At 36.1% G+C, this 22,147-nt stretch overlaps 1 protein-coding gene across 5 annotated transcripts in view; it reads right to left on the bottom strand.

Annotated features, from left to right (window-relative positions):
- Positions 1 to 13,839: 13,839 nt before the first annotated feature.
- CDK5RAP1 (CDK5RAP1 mitochondrial tRNA methylthiotransferase) overlaps positions 13,840 to 22,147 on the bottom strand; it is a 39,054-nt gene continuing 30,746 nt past the window's right edge. For all 5 annotated transcript variants that reach the window (XM_074292720.1, XM_074292719.1, XM_074292721.1 and 2 more), the window contains exons 13-14: positions 14,988 to 15,113; positions 13,840 to 14,241 (exon numbers count right to left, since the gene is read on the bottom strand). In XM_074292720.1, coding sequence (XP_074148821.1) covers positions 14,161 to 14,241; positions 14,988 to 15,113 — 207 coding nt within the window. In that variant the 3' untranslated portion in view covers positions 13,840 to 14,160. The remainder of the gene's footprint in view (positions 14,242 to 14,987; positions 15,114 to 22,147) is intronic.

Here is a 22,147-nt window from a genome sequence, read left to right as displayed (position 1 = left end):
AAAATGAGGGTATTAAACTGATTGGGCAGCTAGGTGGTGCAGTGAATGAATGCTGGTCCTGGAGTGTAGTCTCAGATACCTAAATTAGCAAGTCATTGAACCTTATTTGCTTTCATTTTCTCATCTGTCAATGAGAGAAGGAAATGGCAAATCTGTCCAATATCTTTGCCAAGGAAAGCCCAAATGGGGTTAAAAAAAAATCAGACACAAGTGAAAAAAAGCCTGAACAAAATTGGACTAATAGATTTCTGAGGCTCATCAATCTTATGATATCATCACTTTGGTCAGGAAATTATAGCATCAGAGAACTGCCAAACATTTTCTGGAACTGTTGTAGTTCAAAATCTTTCCTTCCTAAACTGTGTCCTGGGTCAATGTGAAATAACTTACTACCTGTTTAAGGAGTTTTCTGAGTCTTTGTTTCCTCCTTACCAGAATAAGGGCATTGGAATAGGTGATGGGCACCTAGTCGGTGTAGTGTTGTTATGGCATTGGATCTAAACCAGGATCACCTGGGTTTGAATGTGATTCTAGACAAGTCATTTAGTCTTTCTCAACCTCAATTTCCTCATCTGTAAATTGAGGATAATAATACCTGTAGATAGCTAGGTAAACAATGGATAAAATGCTGGGGCTAGAATTAAAGAGACTCATCTTCCTGAGATCAAATATCTAACCAGACACTCACTGACCATAGCCTCTGGGCAGATTACCAAATCCTGATTGCCTCAGTTACCCCATCTGTAAAATGAACTGGAGAAGGAAATGGCAAACCACTCCAGTATCTTCATCAAGAAAATGCCAAATATAGTCCTGAAGAGTTGAGTACAACTGAAACAACCAAATAACAACTTAGAGTTTTTGTGAAGATCAAATGAGATATGTAAAAACTCACTGTAAACCTTAAAGTATTATTATCACAACTCCATAATGTTTCGTGTGTGTGTGTGTGTGTGTGTGTGTGTGTGTGTGTGTGTGCTATAAAATGTATGATCTTTGGTGATCTTCGGAATCAGGCCCCATAAATTAACCTTGTTACATATATATATCAGCTACTGAGATGGTTTATCCTTCAGCAAAACGATTTTGAATGTAAACCCCATGGTCTGAACTCAGTGACTGTTTAACTTTTGTTGACATGGTTCTAACATTTTCTTTCTGTGTCTGCCATCAGCAACTGTACCTGATAAACAAGATTTATTTAAATACACTTTAAAAAGCTGCAATTTCACCTCTGCGGGCCTTGTGTGTGCCTATTGTGTAAGTGCTATTTTTCATACAATGGTGAGACTAAAATTGGATGTACTTCTGAATTAAAATATTTTCTAGTAGAATAGGAAGCTAGATCCATCTCTTGTCTGATCCCTGTTCCTTTAATATGGGTCCATCTGGCTCCAATTCTGGGGCACTGGGCAAACGTCAGCAGCAGCTAAATGAGATTTCTTATTCATTTTCCTCCATGATAGGTTAAACAAGTGGCTGGGATGGAAATGAACCAACAAGTTTATACTGATGATGCCCCCAGATCAGTGCCAAGTTGTAGGGAGGGTGAAGGGGGACATAAGCAAAGAGAAGAGGGTAGATGCAGCTGTGAATCTGGGAATTTACAATATGGCTAAAGAAATGTCTTATTCATAAAAACTAATAGAAACCAATAACTACCAAATTTTGCAGTTCTTATATTCAATATGACTATATTTCCCAAATAAAAACTCTTTTCTTTAATGTGCACATTTATTTTTAAGAAATCTTACAAATATTTTTTTAAAAATTCAATTGTGCTGAATCTTTTATTTGAAAAATGACTGAGAGGAAGATACTCACATAGAATTAGGTAGATTATTTGAAATTGATCCCATCTGTGGAAAATCCCAAGTCTGGTTGCTGGGTACATTGAGGATGTACAATTTGTACTGGTCCCTTCCAGCATCAAATCTTATGAGCTCTGTTTTCACAGGGAGTTAAGAGTAGCAGAAACTAAGGGAGCCCAGGGCAATATGGCAGGAATGCATGGAGGATGAATAACTGGAGTCAGGCAAGATGTGGAAAAGTAGACAGGAAGGGGACAATTTTTTCAGTGGGAGGGGATGGAGTGGCTGGATGGACAGACAGAGTCTAAGTAAAGGCCCAGAAAAGGGACAAAGCATGATGATATTTGAGGGACAGAACTTCCGGGAACAGGCTTAGGACCTGGGACACTGAACCAATCTCCTTGATTTTCCTAGATTCCAAGCAGAGATTCAAACTGATCTTTGGGAGAGACAAGACAAAGCTAGACAACTATAATTCACCAATACCACAAAGACAGCTTGGGACCTGACTTTGCAGTGTTTATTTTACTCCACCCTGAGCCTTTGGTTGGCACTTTCCAAGCCTTCTTTGCATGAGACTGTTGAGGAAATTTAGAATTACACCCCTGCTAAGCCCTTGGAAATGGGCTTTTGAGCCAAGAAGTGCAGTGCATCTAAAATGCATTTCAAGTCTTTACCTAAGACTGGTAGCTGAGTTTTCCCTGAGTTCCCAAAGAGCCTCAAGTATAATGCTGAGCAAGATTGTGTAGAATAAGAGAATCAGCATAGACTTAAGATGGACGTGTTGCTTAGAACATGAAATACTGACTCTCTGACTTTCTCTCTAGGCTGAGATAAATTATAACGAAAAATCAGTCCCTGTGGCAGGTGGGCAGGCTCCTAAATTACCTGCAGATGCTGCTATGGTCTTGGCATTCCATCACCACCTGGTAAAGGCAGCAATTACTCATACTATGAAGAAAATCTCTGTAAAGGTAAGCATTGTCAAGAAAATATCCTTGGGACAGCTGGGTGGTACAGTGGATAGAGCACCTACCCTGAAGTCAGGTCGACCCCAAGTTCAAATCTCACCTCAGACACTTAACAATTCCTGGCTGTGTGACACTGGGCAAGTCACTTGACCCCAGTTGCCTCAACAAACAAACAAAAAAAGTAAAAAAGAAAGGAAATATCCTTGGTCTGGGCCCCTTTCATTCTGAACTCATTTGAAAAACCTTTGTTTTTAAATCTTTCAAGGTGGAGTAGTGTAGGAGAAAAGGGCCTGCAATCAGATGTCAAAGGCCTGAGTGCTATATTTACTAAGTTAGGTGGCATAGTGGAGAAAATACTGGGTCTGGAGACAGGAAAACCCGGCTTCAAATCTCTTCTCATTTGCTTTAGCTATGTGATCTTTGGCAAGCTGGTAAACCTCTCTCTCAGCTTCAGCTATAAACCTGGAATAATAATAATAGTATCTACTTCCTGCTTCCTTCGCGTCCTTCTTCCCCCCAAATTTGGCTCCAAAGGATATCGGAATAATAGTGCATACAGTACTTTACATATATCATATCATTTGAGTCTCACTACAAACCCAAGATGGAAGGAGCTTTTGTCTCAGTTTCACGGTGAGAAAACAGATTGAGAGAAATGAATTTCCCATGGTCATAGAACTAGGGACAACTAAGGCAGTGCTTAAATTCAGATCTTCCTATCCACTACATTACGTAGGCCCTTCATATAAGTGGAATCCACACCCCCTTCTTGGTAGAGGTGGGAGGTTATGGGTTTAAAGACAGAATTCAATACAGACTTTTTCTTTGTATACATTAGTTTAATTGAACTGTTTTTTCCCCCTCTCTCTTATTATTTGTTATAAGGTATTGCCTTGTGGAAGGGGTTTTGGGAAAGGATACAATCAAAAATATAGATGTAATTTAAATAAAAACAGAAGATACCAATAAGATTTTTTTAAAAAATATATACTAACAATCCTTTTTTTATCTTCATATCCTGTTATTTTCTTTTCATGAACAGACAAATGATACGGCACTTCAAATAATGGCAGTGAAATATAAACTAAACGACCCAAAATTGGACTTATATTTATATGAAGATGTGAAACAGAATGGCATCAAGATTGCTGAAATACAATCTGTGAGTACTGAGAAGAGAGTTTGGATTCAATGACTCTGAAAGTTAGACAGATGAATCATTGGGAGAGGTCAAAGGAGACTTGTGCAGCAGTGGAAAGAACATGGTTTGAATACAGCTCTGTAGCTTATTTTCTGTATGATCTTGAGAAGATTACTTAATCTTGCCTGGGTCCTAAGGACCTCATCTATGAAATCCAGACCAGTTCCAAATTCTATCATTTAAGTTGGACATTGAAGTAAGGAAGGCAATTGGTTGATGGAGAGAATGAGGAGGGTCAGTTTGAGGGTGAAATGGGCTAGATTCAGTGGCATGGGACCATGTGAAGAGAAGTGTAGTGTAGAGAAGAAAGGTTCTTGCTCAAGATGTCTTATGAAACTACTTTGTAATCTGTAGAGTCAAGAGAACTGCAGAGCCAATTATCATTTCTAATTCACTTTATTTTTTCTCTCAATTTAGACGCTCATGTTTTTAGTTAATGGTGTGATTGATGATCGTCACCATTTGAGTGGCAGTATGAGCCTTCAAAGGTATTATATAAATTGCATTACCTATCTAGTACTTAGTAGAATTTCAGGCCATGTTTAGAGAGACCTGTGATAAGAGGCACAAGAAGGAAATATAGACTGATGTAATAGAGTCTGACTTAGTGGTTGTGTGGCTTCTGCTAAGTCAGTCCACCTCTGAGCTTTGTATTCCTTATCTCTAAAATAGGGAAAATATTTGCACTTCCTATTTCAAAGATTGTGAGGAAACTTTTTATAAACCTTGGAAAGCTATAGAAATCTATTGTTACTATTATTGTTACCATCATCATCAACATCAACAATCATGATATAATGGCTATGGTTCTGGGCTTGAAGTCAGGAAGACCTGAGTTTGCTCATGCTTATTAGCAATGTGTACTATGATACAGCGCTGGGCCCAGAATCAGGGAGACCCGAGTTCAAAGCCAGCTTCAGAACTTACTAGCTATGCGACACTTGGCAAATCACTTCACCCTGTTTACCTTGGTTTCCTCTCCTGTAATATGAGCTGGAAAAGGAAATGGCAAACCTTTCCAATGTCTGCCAGGAAAACCCTAAAAGGGATCATGAAGAGTTAAGCACAATTGAAATCACCCTCACCTTTGTCAACTAGACAAGACAAACCTGCTAAATCAGAGAGGACTTAATCTGCTGGTGGTGCAGAGAATTCCCAAACAGGAGTTTCCCATGCTGATAAAATCATAGATCCTTCCTGTATCCAGGTTGAATTATTATATATCAGTTGGAAGATTTTTGACTGGTCAGGGATGGCAGATGAGTCAGTAAGTGATTAACCCAGAAGTCCTAAAAATCATCTGCTCTTATCCAGTCATCTAGTTATTTCATTAACTATTTCCCAATGTGTACTGGAACTCCTCAACTTTGAAGCTTATTGTAGACTGCGTAAAATGAAAGGGAACTACTAACAAAAATCTAAAAAAGAAAAAATCTTGTTTAATAGAGGGATGAAAAACACCAAATAAAATCTAACTTTTCTCATATTTTTTTCCTAACAGTTCTGAGAACAAGATAGAACCTGAGGTAAGTCAAGTAGTTTTGTGTCTAAAATCATGACCTAAATGCATGCTATGTACACTATAGGAGCTCAGAAGGAAGAATTAATATGGTTCAAAATAGAGAAAACAGAAAGCAGGGTGAATCAAAAGTAAAACTAGTCAGAAGAATTAGGCTTTAGCTCTAGGTTTTTCACTAATAGTGAGTGACCAGAGACAAGCTATTTCTCACCCTCTTCTTCCTGGTCTTAAAATGAAGCAGTTGAACATATGCCCTTACAGGAGCAGTTGAAGGAACTGAGGATGTTTCATGCAGAGAAAATTTAGCATGGCTGAATTCAGAATTGCACGGTAGCTAGCTCTGTTCAAGTATTTGAAAAGGCTTCAGTGTTGAACTAGGATTAGTCATGTCCTGCCAGATGTGGAAGTTATAATGAAGTCAATTTAGGCTTGATATTAGGAAAAGCTACCTAATAGAGATATCTAAAGGTAGAATAGGCTGCCTTGGGAAGCAGCAAGTTCTTCCTGCTTGGCAATCTTCGATGAGAGGCTAAGTGACCACTTATCAAGTAAATAAGAATTCTTTTTAGAGTATGAGTTCAACTAGAGAACCACTGAGGTCCTTTATAGTTCTAAAATTAGGTGAGGTCATGACTAAATGCCTCTTAATGTCCTTTCTAGTTCTGACATCCTATATTCTTAGATTCCTCTAACCACTCATGTTCTAAGGTACCTCTCAGCTATAACACTACATATTTTAAGATTCTCTTCCAGTGCTAACATGATAACATTTTCAAAGAAAGCCTGAGGATAATTCTAATATTGCATTCTTAGAACAATGCTTTCTCTTCTGGGGATGTATCTTGCTCAAGGCTAAACATAGTTTTGTGGAATTATGGGAAAGGATTCATGCCTCTATATTTTCTCATCATGATTGTCTCCCTATAAGGCAGAAGAGTGAGCATCAGAAAACATTTCTTAGCCCTGATCATTAGCATAATTCCTTACTTTCATTAGTAATTTCCATTTCAATATATTTATTTGAAAATTTAAAATTTAATTTAAAAATGAAAAATTATTTTAAAATGTAATAATGGCCAACTTATATATCAATCAAATTTATAGGATCATGCAATTTTCACATTTAAAATGACCTTTCAAAATTGCTAGTCAGTCTCTATACCCTACATCAGGCATGAATCCTGAGCAACATAATTCATAGAGGACAGTTGACTTCCAGCTAAAGATTGAGAACTCTGACTGCTATGAAATGCTTTATTTCAACTCTCTCAACTTTCTTAGACTTATTCACCCCAATGGCTTGCAGAGTTCATTCATCCAACTCTGCTGAATATAGAAATCATATAAGACAGTTCTGATCTCAGGGAATATTTTATATATATAAATATATATATATATATACATAGATATAGATATAGATATATACATAGATATATATGCAAGGTTGAGTTAAATAAATGAATAAAGCTCATTTATCTGGTAAAATTGCATATTTAGTAGATAATTTTTAGCTGGAAGAGAGAAACTATAAGGAAACCAGCTAAGTCAATACAAACATTTATTAACCACCTATGTATCTATCTAGTAGGGATTTATCAAAAAGGCAGTTAGTTTCCAATGTATGGCATGGGCTGGGGCCAATTTCAATTTAAATGCAATAAAAAAGAAATAATATGGTGTCTTGGGTCTGGATTAGAGAAGATCTGAGTTAAAATTCGGTCTCAGACACGTACTAGCTATATGATCTTGGCCAGGTCCCAACTTCTGTGTGCTTCAGTTTCCTTAAATATAAACTAGGGATAATACCAATATCTACCTCACAGGATTGTTGTGAGGATCTATTGAGACAATAATTGTAAAGCATTTAGCACAATGACTGGAACATAAGAGGAGCTTAGTAAATGCTTCTTCTCACTTCTTAACCTTTTACTAGAATGAATAAAGGTTTTAACTCAGAGGACTCAGTCAAAATGTGAATGAATTCCAGCTCTGCCATTTTACTGTATGAGCTGGAGCACATGACTTGATTTCTCTAAATCTCAGTTTAAAAATCCATTAAATGAGGGAGTTAAAGTAGACCATCTCTAAATCCTCTGGACCTGTGAACTAATGCTCATAAATCCTTACCACTTTCCCGGCACATTCTGAATCTCTGAAAGTTGCAGTTAGTCTATCATGTTGGATTTAAATGCACTTTAACATGTTTCAGTTCCCTGAAAATGATAATCCACATATAGCATATACAGGAACTCATTATAAACCATTTTAAACTCTTTTCATCAATTATAGTGGAGAGTAGAGTTAGCAGAGACATCAATAATTTGGAGCATATCTAAAGAAAGATAATGAGAGGGAATGGGAGGAGAAACATCAGTTTAAGGAATTGGGTAAGCTAGGGAAGAGAAAATTTGAGGGTTAGGGTAGAGAGGAGAAAAGGATGTGAACATTGACTTCAAGTATCTGGGGTTGTCATGTGGAGGAATTAGGTTTGTTCAGCTTGGCCCTAGGAGTCAGTGAGAATGGAGTACAGTGCTGGACTTGAGGGCAGGAGCAGCTCAGCTCAGATGATTAATAACTATGTAATCCTGGGCAAGTCATTTAATGTCTACTTGCCTCAGTTTCCCTGTATGTAAAATAAACATACTAACATCACCTACTCATAGGGTTGTTGTGAGGACCATGTGCTTTGCAAACCTTCAAGTGCTTGTATAAATGCCAGGGACTATTAGCCTTAGAGGGAAGAACAAGGAACAACAGAAAACGATTATAGAGAAGCACACAGAGCAATAGAAAGAAAAGTTTTCTTATGAAGGGAGCTGTCAATGTGTGGAGAAGGGTCTCTCTAGAATCCCATTCCTCAAGGTCTTTCAATGGAGCACTCTGGGAATGTCACAGAGGAGGCCCCAGCATAAGCAGAGGCTGCATTTGGGGACCTCTGAGGTTCCTTCCCAATCTGAGGCCCTTTGGACTGATCAGGAGATGAAAATCAAATGAATTGAGCTGTATATCGAGTTCTTTATACCACCTTTAGTAATCAAGTGGTAGCATGGGAATATCCATCACAACACTTAGAAAAATGAATTTTTATACTCTCATAAATGCTGTGACCAACTGCTACCCCCAAAGGGTGATGATGAAGTATTATTTCTGCCCCTAGGCAGAGCAGTGATAGACTAGATGTGTAGAATAATATATTTTTTTCAGACAAAACTAAAGTGAAGATTAATTTGGCTAGATTATGCTTTTTATGGGGGTTTTCTTTGCACAGGAGAATTAGTGATGAAGATGTCAAAAAGAAAAGAAAAAAAGAGCATTAATGAAATATTTTGTTTAAATGTATGAAACAGTACAGAGGGCAATTCAAAAGAGACAGCATTGAAAAGGACAACTTTGGAACTAATATGCTGAACTTACATATCTATCTATATATCTGTCTTTATAGTCATATGTAGTGTGTGTATCTCTCCTTTATATGTGGTCATGATATATATCTTATACATATGTATATTTTAGTATATATGTGACATCACATTGTATTATACATATATGTACATATATATGAAACTATACCTGAAACTTGTATTTTTATATAATCCTTTTTCTTTTCTCTATGTGAAATTATTCTTTGCTTGATATTTGTGAAATTCATAACTTTAAAAAATAAAATCATAAAAATAAATATTCTTGCTTTTCTTGCAGAATGATACTGCCAAAGAATTGGCAAAACAGATGATAATGAAAGTGGTGGCTCAATTAAATGGTATGTTAAATTGTCTCTCTTTAAATTTAGAGGATTAAATAACATAATGTTTGATCAGTAATGATAAACTACATAGTCTAAGTCACTGGAGATACCACGGCTTCCAAGTACATATTTAATTCTATTATTGTAAGGTCATTTTTTGTTTTATATAACCTGCCATTTGAAGGCATAATCTTCACAGTGGCCAAGACTCAGGTCTTAAATCTTTGAAGATGTGAAGTGTTCCATTGCACTGTTGAAAGAGGGCTCAGGCCAAATTCAATCAGCAGCACTGAAGGCAGAGCGGAGAGCAGAAAACAACAGTGAATTTGGCATTTTAAAATCTGTTTTGTTCAGCCCTATTCTGGTATTATTTGTGTGAACTTGGCCAAGCCAGTGAGCTGTGAACTGCAGGGATTTGTCTAAATGCTTTCCATTCTATGATTTTATATAAACTGAGTTCTTCAGAAACTCCAAAAGTTAAATAAAAACTCTAGTAACCTACACCAAAAAATGACTAATTTGTGCATCTGATCCATTAGCACAGGCCGCAAAAGTGTGGCTCAAATGAAGACAAATGAGAAATTTCTATTTCCCTATGGTCAGTTCGTATTGAGAGAAAAATCATTCCCCACATCATCACACACCAGAGGGCTGGAAGGAATGTGCGAATGCTTGGATGCACACCATCCCTACTGCTGGAGAAACAACTTAGAGCACATGGCCTTCTGATAGTCAGTCACTAGCAAAAAAGTTTGCACAATCTACTGTCACGTAACTATGCCCACATGTCTGCCCTCTTTCTCCATCTTCATACCCCATTAGATCTTAAAATCAAGTTTCTCAACCCTAATGCTTATATGAATTTGGGCTATTCACTTAACTTGTCTGGACCTTGACTTCTCTTCTATAAAATGAAGGTGCTAGATTCAACATTTCTAAGGTCCCCTCTTGCTTTAAATCTTGATTCTATGTATACTGAGACTTAGTGTGAAAATCCAGAGACACTTTCATTCAGATATAGAAAGATTGGGAGAGAGCCAAGAACTTTTAAGTTCTTCACAGGAAATCATTTTGCATGTGCAAAATGGGATACAAAGGCTGTTTATGAAGTTGGCCTTGCTTAAGATGACAGCTCCTCAAATCCCATGAAAGTTTAACCCAATTTCCTTTAACTTTTACATCTCACTAGTGTTTTCTTTCACTGCAGACGATTTGAATCACATGAATATACCAATCAGTCCAATGTCTGACTCTTTAAAAGGTAGCGCTGTTCATGCTGATGCTCAGGTAAGAAAGCTTCTTTTATCTTTTTAGGAATCCTTGGGGATTTTTTCAGGAAGACCAAGAACCCTCCTTCTGTCTCCTTCTTAAAAACTATTTCTCTTCCTAGTAAAATCAGGATTCTGTATCCCCTAGAGTCATCATCCTGGCTTCTCTTCTCTATTCTCTCCACACTCTTATTGTGATCTTATCTGCTTCCCTAAACTTAATTATACCTATCATGATGCTGTCAATACAACCCTAGCCTCCATCCTGGATCTTCAGTCTCACATCATTGATTATCTATAGCATATTTTAAACTGGAAATCTATGTATTAAATTTAACATGTCCATGATACAACTCATCTTTTTCCCCCTCAAACTATCCCTGTGCTCAATTTCCCTATTTCTACTGTCACTACTGGCAAGGACATACTTAGTCTGAGTGAGTGTCCTTCCCATATAAGCAACTAGTTGCAAAATCCTCTCATTTCTCTCAAATCCGTCGCTTCAGTATGTTACCACAGGCTCTCATCACATCAGGTGTGGACTACTGTAATAGGCTCCTAATTAATTAGCATCCCTGCCCCAAGTATCCCACTGTCTATGAGCCCTTCACACAGCTGGGAGGGTAACTTTCCCAAAGTTAGGTCTGACCAAGGCACTCCCTAACCCTGTGGCTTCCTACAACTTGGTACCAATTACTTTTCCAGCTTTATTAGGTATCTCTTCCCTCCATTTACTCTACTGCCTAATCAAACAGGAACTCTTACCATTACATAACACTCCACCCTCTGTGCCTGGAATTCCCTCATTCCTCAACTCCATCTCTTGGAATTCCTGGCTTCCTTTATGACCAAGTTCAAATCCCATCTTCTGGATAAGTTTTCATGGTCCCCTTGGCTACACAGACCCTTCTTACTCTCATCCCCCACCAAGTTATATTGTTTGTTGTATATATACTTGTGCATGTTTTCTATCCCATCTGAGTTCTCTTTTGAGAGCATTTCCATTGGCTAATTAGTGTCTGGCATCTAGTAGGTGCTTCATAAATGCTTGTTAACTGATCAGATATCATCTAAGATCCCTTAAAACTCTGTAAGCCTGATGTGCCTTACATTGTAGAGGATATAAATCCTTTTACTCAAATCCTGCACAAGGGACACTAAATGAGATATTATGCTAGGGAAGCTAGCATCAATTCAAGAGGTGTTCAGAGAGGAAGGTGAGCTCAGGACAGGTTGGGATACCCATGGAAATCAATGGGCTTTGAAAAGAAGTAGGAAGAAGACTTCAATTAGGTGCTGGGAGTTTGGATGGGAGGAGGACCTGAATCTGAGATAGGCCAGGGCCAGATAGTGGAAGGTCTCCAAAAGCAGGCATCCATCACTCTTCTTTGTTAGGATAATCACGATCTAATTCCCTGGTTCTTTCATTTCATCATCTTAATTGTTTTTCATGGAAGGAATTATTAACAAACTCCTAACAGTATCTATTTCTTGGTTTCATGAAGATCCATGTTTAGCATGGTGTAGGGGGAAAAACAATGGACACCCAGGTTCACAGTTTCCCCTTTTACCAACTGGATGACCTCAAAGAATCTCTACCTCTAGAGGCTTGGGTTTTTTCACATATAAAACAATACTAGCTCTGATGCAATTAACTCATAGGAATGTTAAGGAACAAATAAACCAATGCACATTAAGTACTTTGTAACCCTAAGAAATTACCCTGTGAACAATGATTATTCTCTTCTCTCACCTCCTCAGGGTAATCTCATAACAAGTCAATAAAACCAACTTTAAGCCAGGAGGAGTTTTTTCAGCCTTCACCAGAAGAGCTCAGCAAGACTACCAAGTCCTGACTGGCATACCTTTTTTTCCTGATATTTTGAGCCAAGAGCATCCACATGATTGTAGGCATTTTGGCGTGCCAAAGCACAACTGATTCCTGGTATTTTAATCTAACCAATCATTTTTAATCAAATATGCAAAAAGTTCTACATCTTGGTAATACATACATTTTAAATTTCTGTCACTGTTTCTTCAATAAATGACCTCATTTCTTTGCAAAAAAAAAAAAAAAAGTAACTTGTTTCACTTAATTTTCCAAAAATAGTGGGATTTCATTATATAGCTAATTATTGATAAAAGTATGAGTTGCTATAGATCTGGGTAATCAACTATACTGATTTAAACAGATAACTTTAGTATACCATAGACTAGGAAATGGAGTAAGCCATAGACCTACTGCTTAAGTATAGGATTAGGGAAGCTTGATAAAACCATTCATATGTAAGAAATGTGGAATGACAGTAAGCTCAATTATAAATCAGTAGTGTGGCAGAGTAACCAAACCTAACACTAGGAAAGTCTTGGGCTTTATCTATGGAAGTTTAATTTTCAGAATGAATGAGAAGATAGTCTTCTGGAGTTCTGCCCTGAACAAGCCATATCTGAATTTAAAAAAAAAAAAAAAAAAACATTCAATTTTCCATAACAAGCTTTAGGAGGCATATCAGGAGGGAAGGGGATTTGAGAGTAAGCCATCTGGATTACTTGAAGAAACTAGAAAAATTAAACCTGAAAAGATTTAATGGGGAGGTATAAAACTGAAGTAGCCTTCAACTATTTAAAACATGATCATGAAGGAAAAGGATTAGATTTATTCTTGGTTGGTCTCAGGAGGTTGAATTAGGACTAATGAGGGTTGGATGAAAATTATAGCAAAACACCTTTTATTTAAAAATTTTAAATTCCTTTAAAATTAGAAGTATCCAAAAATATAATGGACTGTTTCTGGAAGTAGTGAATTTTCTACCACTGAAAATATTAAAACAGAGATTGAAAAAACACTTGATAGGAACACTGTAGGTATTCATGCTCATGAACCTCTAAAGTTCACTTCAACTCTTAATTGTTCCCTCAGTGGTTAAGCTCAGAAAAAGGGGGAGGGAGAGGACACAGAGACAGGAGGAGGAGGGGAGAGTGCAAGTGTTATGGACTAGGCACTGGAATAAGCACTGGGGATACAAATGTAAGACAAATTCCCTCAAAGAATATATATTCAATCATGAGAAGTCAACACACAAAAGAAAGGGCACACGGGGATAAGGTAGGGAGAAGGAAAAAGAACATTTGTGGCAACATGAGGTAGAGATATCCAGGTGCCATAAAAGATGAAATGAAAGATCATCTACTAACCCATCTATCAGCCATCAACTAAATTAGAAAACCTGATGTTCAGAAGATAAAACAAATAACTGACTGAATTTCACAGCATTAAAAAAACAAAAAACAAACAAACAAACAAACAAAAAAAACCAAGAAACATTTTAGCTGTAGGATAAATCATTTAATAGTGATTCTTGGAGATACTTCCATGTAGCAGGTGCATCCAGAAGATTCTTTTTCCATCGGACATAAAATTCCTTCCCTAACTGATGATGATTCCTTGTCAGAGAAATACTACTATTCAACCCGTCACTTCTCAATTTGTCTTTGACAAAACTTATTCAGTGCCATTTTATCACAGAATTTCAGAGTTGGAAGTGACCCCAGATTTGTATGTAATACAATCTATAGCCACAAGAATCTTCTCACAATATCACTATAACAGGGCATACCAAAGAACTTTGGGGATGTCAATTCAGGTCAAATACGTGCTGAGAAGTCTTGCAGAGATGTTCGGCAGAGAGCAACTCCTTTCAGGCTCTGGGAGTTGGAAGAGGTGATCTGGGAAAAAAAGCCATCCAAGACAAAAAACAAAGTCAACAGAGCCAAAAACATCAATTTGTAAAGAATTCATATATAGCTCTTTGGGGAAAGGGCTACTGTGGAAAAGAGGTATGGTAGCTATTAAAGAATTCCAAGTTTCAATAGTACCAGACAATCCATACAAGAGGACCTATAGAAAAAAATATTCTCGTGGTCCTCTGGAGAGTAAGGGTTTGCAGAAAGGGGAAAAGAAGGTAGAGAAGTAGTTAAGGGAAAGGAAGAACAATATGACAGGAAGTACAGAATTGCGATGCAAGTCAAAGAAGAATTGAATAAGGCCTGGAGAGAAGAGAGAGGAGTGATGACTCTGGTGAGGAATAAAAAAAGAAATGAAGAGTAGTAAGAAGAAAGAACAGGACAGAGTTGATTCTCCCGTTTCCTTTAAAGTGGGGGAGAGGAGAAATAGAAGCACAAAAATTGCTTTTCTCTTCTATTCCTCCTTTCATTTTCATATCTCATGCTCTTTGTCAAGAAAAGTACTGAGGCAATAGTGAGAAGCCTTTGCCACTCTCCCTTTCTCTTGACTTAGCATCAAATAATACTGAGTCAAGATAAGAACCAAGAAGCACATTTTAGAGTAAGTAGGATTTCCATAATACAAATGTGAAGTCAGAAATTGTTGAAATGATTATTGAAACATATTTAATAGAAAAATAAAATGTAAATCATCTAAAGCAAACTTAAAACTAAAAATGGAGCCATACCTTCACTAACACATAATCTCCTGGCTGAGCTCGGGTTAAGCCATCTTCCAACTCTATGTCAGGAAAGATCACTTTGATGTTTCCATCATTCCTTCCATATAACTCAGTGGTAGAGCGCTTACTGGGCTGAAGAGAGAAAAAAAAATAATTATATTTAGAATAATCACTTGGGATTAGTGAATGGCTGAAAAAAATTCAATTACATTAATGGAATAATATAAGAAGTGATATACATGAAGTATATAAAGAAGCAGAAACTTCTATGAACTGATGAAAACTGAAGCAGAATTAGAGAAACAATATACATGATGACTACAAAAATGTAAATGGAAAGAACAAAAATAACTACATTGAACATTTTGTAATTATAATGGTCCAACTTGTCAGAAAATGTTTCTTTTCAGAGATGAAAAGCATGAGTATGGAATACTATACACAGGGTTGATTTTCTGATTAGCTTTGCTGAACTGCTTTTCTGCTTGAAAAAAAAGTGCTTTGTTACAAGAGATTGGTTTTACATTTGAAAATTAAGGTGATATAAAAGATGATGTAAAAACAAATGATATCAATGAACTTTTTAAAAAAGATTTATTACAAGAGGACAGAGCCAAGATGGTAAAGGTAGATATTTGTCAAGTTCTCCCCCAATCCTTGCAAATATCTTGAAATTATGACTCTAAGCAAATTGTATAGCGTCAGAACCCACTACAAAATGAAGTTGAACAATTTTCCAGTGGAAGGTAGCTTGTAAAGTCAGCATCAGGGTGGATCTGGATCACAATCTTGGCATAGGCCAAGTCAGCATAGCACAAACTCCAGGAAACCAGGAACAGGCTGTGGGACATCTCCATTGGCATCAGTAACAGTAATCTCCAGACCTCTCAGTCCAGAGGCCAAAGACAACTCAGCAAGAAAGGTTTGATATATCAGGATATGAGGGGAGCCCTTGCTCAGGACTGGGTTTTAGGGGCCAATGAGTCAACAGCTACAGCACCAGCATTGCAATAGCGGCATCTGGGACCATGACAGTAAACAGGAAGCTTCCAGAGATCTCACCACACAGGTGGAGGGGGAGGGGGATGGGCTCAAAGAAGGAATATTAGATATATTTGGTTTCACCGAGAAACTTCTCTCACCCTATAGAAAAGTGAGAAGGAAAAGGGGAAAAGGGAAGGGGCAGGCTAAACAGAAGGGAAAACAGAAATAGTAGGGAAAAGGTATAAGAAAAGGGAAGGAACTCTAAAGGGGGAGGGCTGCTTGAGGCAAGTAGTGCTCATAAGTAAAATACTGGGGAGGAGGGAAAGGGGAAAAGGAAAGAATAAAGTATAATTTGGGGTTAATAAGATGGTAGGAAATACAGAATTAGTAGTTTTAACTGTAAATGTGACTAGGATGAACTTTCCCGTAAAGCAATGGATAGCAGACGATTAAAAGCTAGAATCCTACAATATGTTGTTTACAAGAAACACATTTAAAGCAGAGCAATACATACAGAGTAAAGGTAAAAGGCTGGAGTAGAATACATTATGTTTCAGGTGAAATTAAAAAAGCAGAGGTAGCCATCCTGATCTCAGAAAAAAACAAAAGCAAAAATTGATCTAATTAAAAGAGATAAGGAAGGAAACTATATCTTGCTAAAGGGTACAATAGATAATGAAGCAATATCAAAACTAAACATATATGCACCAAGTGGTGTAGCATCTAAATTCCTAAAGGAGAAGTTAAGAGAGTTGCAAGAAGAAATAGACAACAAAACTATAATAGTGGGAGATCTCAACCTTGTTCTCTCAGTACTAGATAAATCAAACACAAAATAAATACGGAAGAAGTTAAAAAGGTAAATAGAATACTAGAAAAAGTAGATATGACATATCTTTGGAGAAAACTGAATGGAGATAGAAAGGAGTACACTTTCTTCTCAGCAGTTCATGGAACCTATACAAAAACTGACCATATATTAGGACATAAAGACTTCAAAATCAAATGCAGAAAAGCAGGAATAGGGAAAATAGACTAAAAAGTAATTGGAAACTAAATAATCTCATTTTAAAGAATGAATGGGTAAACATCAAATCATAGACACAATCAATAATTTTGTCAAGAGAGTGACAATAATTTAACAACATACCAAAATTTGTGGGATGCAGCCAATGTGGTAATAAGGGGAAATTTTATATCTCTAGATACTTATTTGCATAAAATAGAGAAAAAAAAAAGATCAATAAATTGGGCTTGCAACTAAAAAAGCTAGAAAAAGAGCAAATTTGAAACCTTCAAACACCTAAACTTGAATTTAAAAATAAAAGGAGAGATCAATAAAATTGAAATTAAAAAAAAAAAACTACTGAATTAATATATAAAACTGAGAGTTGGTTTTATGAAAAAACCAACAAAATAGATAAACCTTTAGTTAATTTGATTTGAAAAAGGAAAGAGAAAAATCAAATTGTTAATCTCAAAAATGAAAAGGGAGAACTCTCCACCAATGAAAAGGAAATTAGAGCAATAATTAGGAGTTATTTTGCCCAACTTTATGCCAATAAATTTGACAACCTAAGTGAAATGGAGGAATACTTACAAAAATATAGATTGCCCAGATTAACAGAACAGGAAATAAATTATTTAAATAATCCCATTTTAGAAAAAGATATAAAATAAGCTACTAATTAACAATCCCCAAGACCAGATGGATTTACATGTGAATTCTACCAAACATTCAAAGAACAATTAACTCTAATACTATATAAACTATTTGAAAAAAAAAGGGAATGAAGGAATCCTACCAAATTTCTTTTATGACACAGACATGGTACTGATACCTAAACCAAGTAGGATGAAAACAGAGAAAGAAAATTATAGACCAATCTCCCTAATGAACATAGATGCAAAAATCTTAAATAAAATATTAGCAAAGAGATTACAAAAAATCATCCCCAGGATAATACACTGTGACCAAGTATGATTTATACCAGGACTGCAGGGCTGGTTCAATATTAGGAAAACTATTAGCATAATTGACTATATCAATAACTAAATTAATAAAAAACATATGATTACCTCAATAGATTCAGCATCATATGTAATGAGGATAAACTGGAACCATTCCCAATAAGATCAAGGGTGAAACAAGGTTGCCCACTATCACCATTACTATTCAATATTGTATTAGAAATGCTAGCTTTGGCAATAAGAAAAAGAGATTTAAAAGAATTAGAGTAGGTAATGAGGAAATCAAATTATCACTCTTTGCAGATGATATGATAGTATACTTAGAGAACCCCAGAGAAACAACTAAAAAGCTATCAGAAGTAATCCACAACTTTAGCAAAGTTGCAGGATACAAAATAAACCCACATCATCAGCATTCTTATACAACACTAACAAAATCCAACTACAAGAGATACAAAGAGAAATTCCATTTAAAATGACTGTCGATAGTATAAAATATTTGGGAATCTATCTGCCAAGGGAAAGTCAGGAACCATATGAGCAAAACTACAAAACACTTTACACAAATAAAGTCAGATCTAAACAACTGGAAAAATATCAAGCACTCTTGGATAGGTTGAGCAAATATAATAAAGATGACAATACTATCTAATCTATTTATTTAGTGCTATACCTATCAAACTCCCAAGAAACCATTTTACTGACCTAGAAAAAATAACAACACAATTCATATGGAAGAACAAAAGGTCAAGAATTTCAAGGGAACTAATGGGAAAAAAAAAAAAAAAAAAAAAGAAGAATCAAATGAAAGTGGCCTAGCTGTACCAGATCTAAAACTATATTATAAAGCAGCACTTATCAAAACCATTTGGTATTGGCTAAGAAATAGAGCAGTTGATCAGTGGAATAGGTTAGACTCACAGAACAAAATAGTCAATGACTATATCAATCTAGTGTTTGACATACCCAAAGACCCCAGCTTTTGGGATAAGAATTCACTATTTGACAAAAACTACTGGGAAAATTGGAAACTAGTATGGCAGAAACTAGACATTGACCCACACCTAACACCATATACCAAGATAAGGTCAAAATGGGTTCATGATCTAGACATAAAGAATGATGTTATAAACAAATTAGAAGAACATGGGATAATTTACCTCTCAGATCTGTGGAGGAGGAAGGAATTTGTGACTGAATAAGAATGAAAGATCACTATTGATCACAAAATAGATAATTCTGATTATATTAAGTTAAAAAGTTTTTGTACAAACAAAACTAATGCAGACAAGATTAGAAGGGAAACTGGGAAAACATTTTTACATTCAAAGGCACATTTCTAAAACATATAGAGAATTGACTCAAATTTATAAGAATTCAAGCCATTCTCCAATTGATAAATGGTCAAAAGGATATGAACATTTTCTAGTTGTATGAAAAGGTGCTCTAAATCACTATTGATCAGAGAAATGCAAATTAAGATAACTCTGAGACACCATTACACACCTCTCAGATTGGCTAAGATGACAGGAAGCAAAGGAAAAGAACATTAGACAGCAAGGAGCTTAATATCTAGTTGAAGAAATAAAATTAAATCACATGTAGCAAAAGTGAATAGCAGAAAACAACAATAGATAAGCAGTGTTAAACTGTGAAGTGGAATGAGACATTAAATTGGGAGTCAGAAGATGTGAATTCAAATTTCTGCTCTGCTACTAAATTATCTTTAAGACTTTAATCACTGTAGTTCCTTCAAAACAAGGGAAGCTTGACTACATAAGCCCTAAGATTTCCTATGGTTTTCAAGTCAATGATCAGAGGAGTTGAAAGACTGGTGAAGCTGCAGAGATTATAGAAATTTCACAAAAGAAAGAGAACTTAAGTTGGGCCCAATAATGGACAGATTAGGATAAGCAGGAAGAATAAATAAGGTCATTTATGAAGAGGGAATAACACAGAGTAATTTTAGGACAAGGTTAATCTCAGTAACATGAAGATTAAAAGCAAATTTAGCATCTCTTGATGCTAAACATCACTGACTAGTGAGTGATTCATAAGCCAAAGTGAAGACAGAGAATGGTAAGAGAAAAGCCACTTTTATGGCTGCCCAGATTAAAATTTTCATCATACTGGCATAGTGGTTTGTCCTCTTCCAAAGCTTCTTATAAAACTATTGCATTTGTTCTAAAAACAATCTTGTAAGTTCTATGAGACAGGACTGGTGAATGAATGCACAAAGGATAATAAATGACCTTAAGAGTTCAGAGGGTAACACAGGATTTGACATGACAAGAAAAGTATCAAGGAGAAAGATGCTTAGGATTTTTATTTCCATGCAGGATATGTAAGATCACAAATGCCTAGTCCTAGCAGAAACCCAGGTCCAATTCCTCATGAAACCCCCTAATTTACTGTAATGCTCTCAGTCAGAGAATATTAAGCATTTCTGTGAATACTTGTTGAATACTCATTACATTACAGAAGATTTATTTCCATTTTCAGACATTACTACCAAGGACTCTAAGATCCTTGAAAAGCAGAATACAATTCTATTCTGGAAATTGTCGATTTTTATCACATGATAGTTATACAGCACCCTCAGCCAGAGAAGGATGGATTCTCTAATGAGGAATTTTAGCTGCAAAATTATTTTTTAAAGTTTATCAAGCTCTGGGGAATTTAGCGGACAACATACTCACTATGAATCAGAAGTATGAAGTAGAAGCCATAAATTGTTGCAATCATATTAACAAGTAATATGAGACAGCTGTTCTAGAAATAAGTCGGTATAATATCCTGGTCAAGTAGAAATGTATTTAGCTTTTGACACTACATTTTGGGAAAGACACTGATGAGCTGGAAAATATATAAAGGATAATTAGGATGCTTAAACACTTTGAATTCAAATTATCTGAGGAAAAAGACTTAGGGATGTTGAACCTGGAGATGAGATAAGGCTAAAGGGAAAGCATTATAACTTCAAGTATGTGAAGGGCCAAGCTAGGGAAGAAAGATTAGAATTGCTTTATTTGGTCTCAGAAGGCAAAACCCAGAATTAAGAGGTAAAAGAAAGGCAGGTTTAGATTTGATAAAACTTCCTAATAATCAGAGCTATTTAAATATGAAGGGAACCATCCCAGAAGGCAATCAATTCCCCTTCACTTAAAGTCTCTGAGTAAAGACTAGGTATGGTATACTTGCCAGGTATATTATGAAGGCACTTTTTCCTCCAGTTACTGATTGTACCAGATGAATTCTGAGGTACAACTCTCAAATTCAGGGGCCCTACTTAAAGTATGTATTACACAAAAAATTAATTATATTCACAAAAACAAAAACAAAAAAATAATTAAAAAAGAAAAAAAATCTTTTCGTGTGGCAGAATGACACTCCATATAACAGAATCTCAGATTCAGTGAGGAAGGTGAGAGAGAAATGGGGAAGTAGAAGAAGAATCAAAGTCTTCTGTTGTACTGCCAACAAATGGAAAATATCTAATAAAAACAGTGGATTCTCCTGTGTGAATAAATAAAATATAAAGGTGAGAAATATGGCTGGTAGGATTTTTTTTGGGGGGGGGGAGGGAAGGAAATATTAGATCTGTGATTTCATTGTACTGGCAAATCTTAATAAGGAACTCCCTTTTTAATAATGCAAATCAACAATTGTTATGTGACTGAGAGTCTTACATAATTATCTAAGGCACTGAGAGATTAAGTGACAAAATGACAATTGATATATGGCACAGACAGAATTTAAAGCTAGGATCTTCCAGATTCCAACGTTAGCTCTCTACCCACTCTACCACACAGCTCACTGAATGTACTAGTGGAAAAGTGTGACCCTGAAGTCACTTAAATTTTCAAGGCCTCAAGAAGAAGTATAGTTCGATCAATAGCTATCAAGAATCCCCTCTACCAACATATTTAACAAAAAGTCATTCATTCTCTGCCAGAAGATCTTCAGGAAAGAGGAATCCACCACTTGCCAAAGATCTTTTCCTTTCATTAAAATGACAACCCTTGTGCTATCTATAAAGACATGACACAAGGGCTTAGTTAAGTATAACATAAAATAGAAATATAAGCTATTAGACACAATGAAAGAATCAGCGCTGTAGCTGATCTAAATGGCAAAATAATTCAAAGAGATGACGACTTGTTCCAGGGACACATTTGTTTGTCAGAAACTCCATTGCCACAGTTAGAAAT

This window comes from Sminthopsis crassicaudata, chromosome 2, assembly GCF_048593235.1.
Source record: "Sminthopsis crassicaudata isolate SCR6 chromosome 2, ASM4859323v1, whole genome shotgun sequence".
NCBI classification, from domain to species: Eukaryota; Metazoa; Chordata; class Mammalia; order Dasyuromorphia; family Dasyuridae; genus Sminthopsis; species Sminthopsis crassicaudata.
The sequence above is the reverse complement of the archived record's forward strand: the minus strand, read 5'-3'. Positions and strand labels throughout refer to the sequence as shown.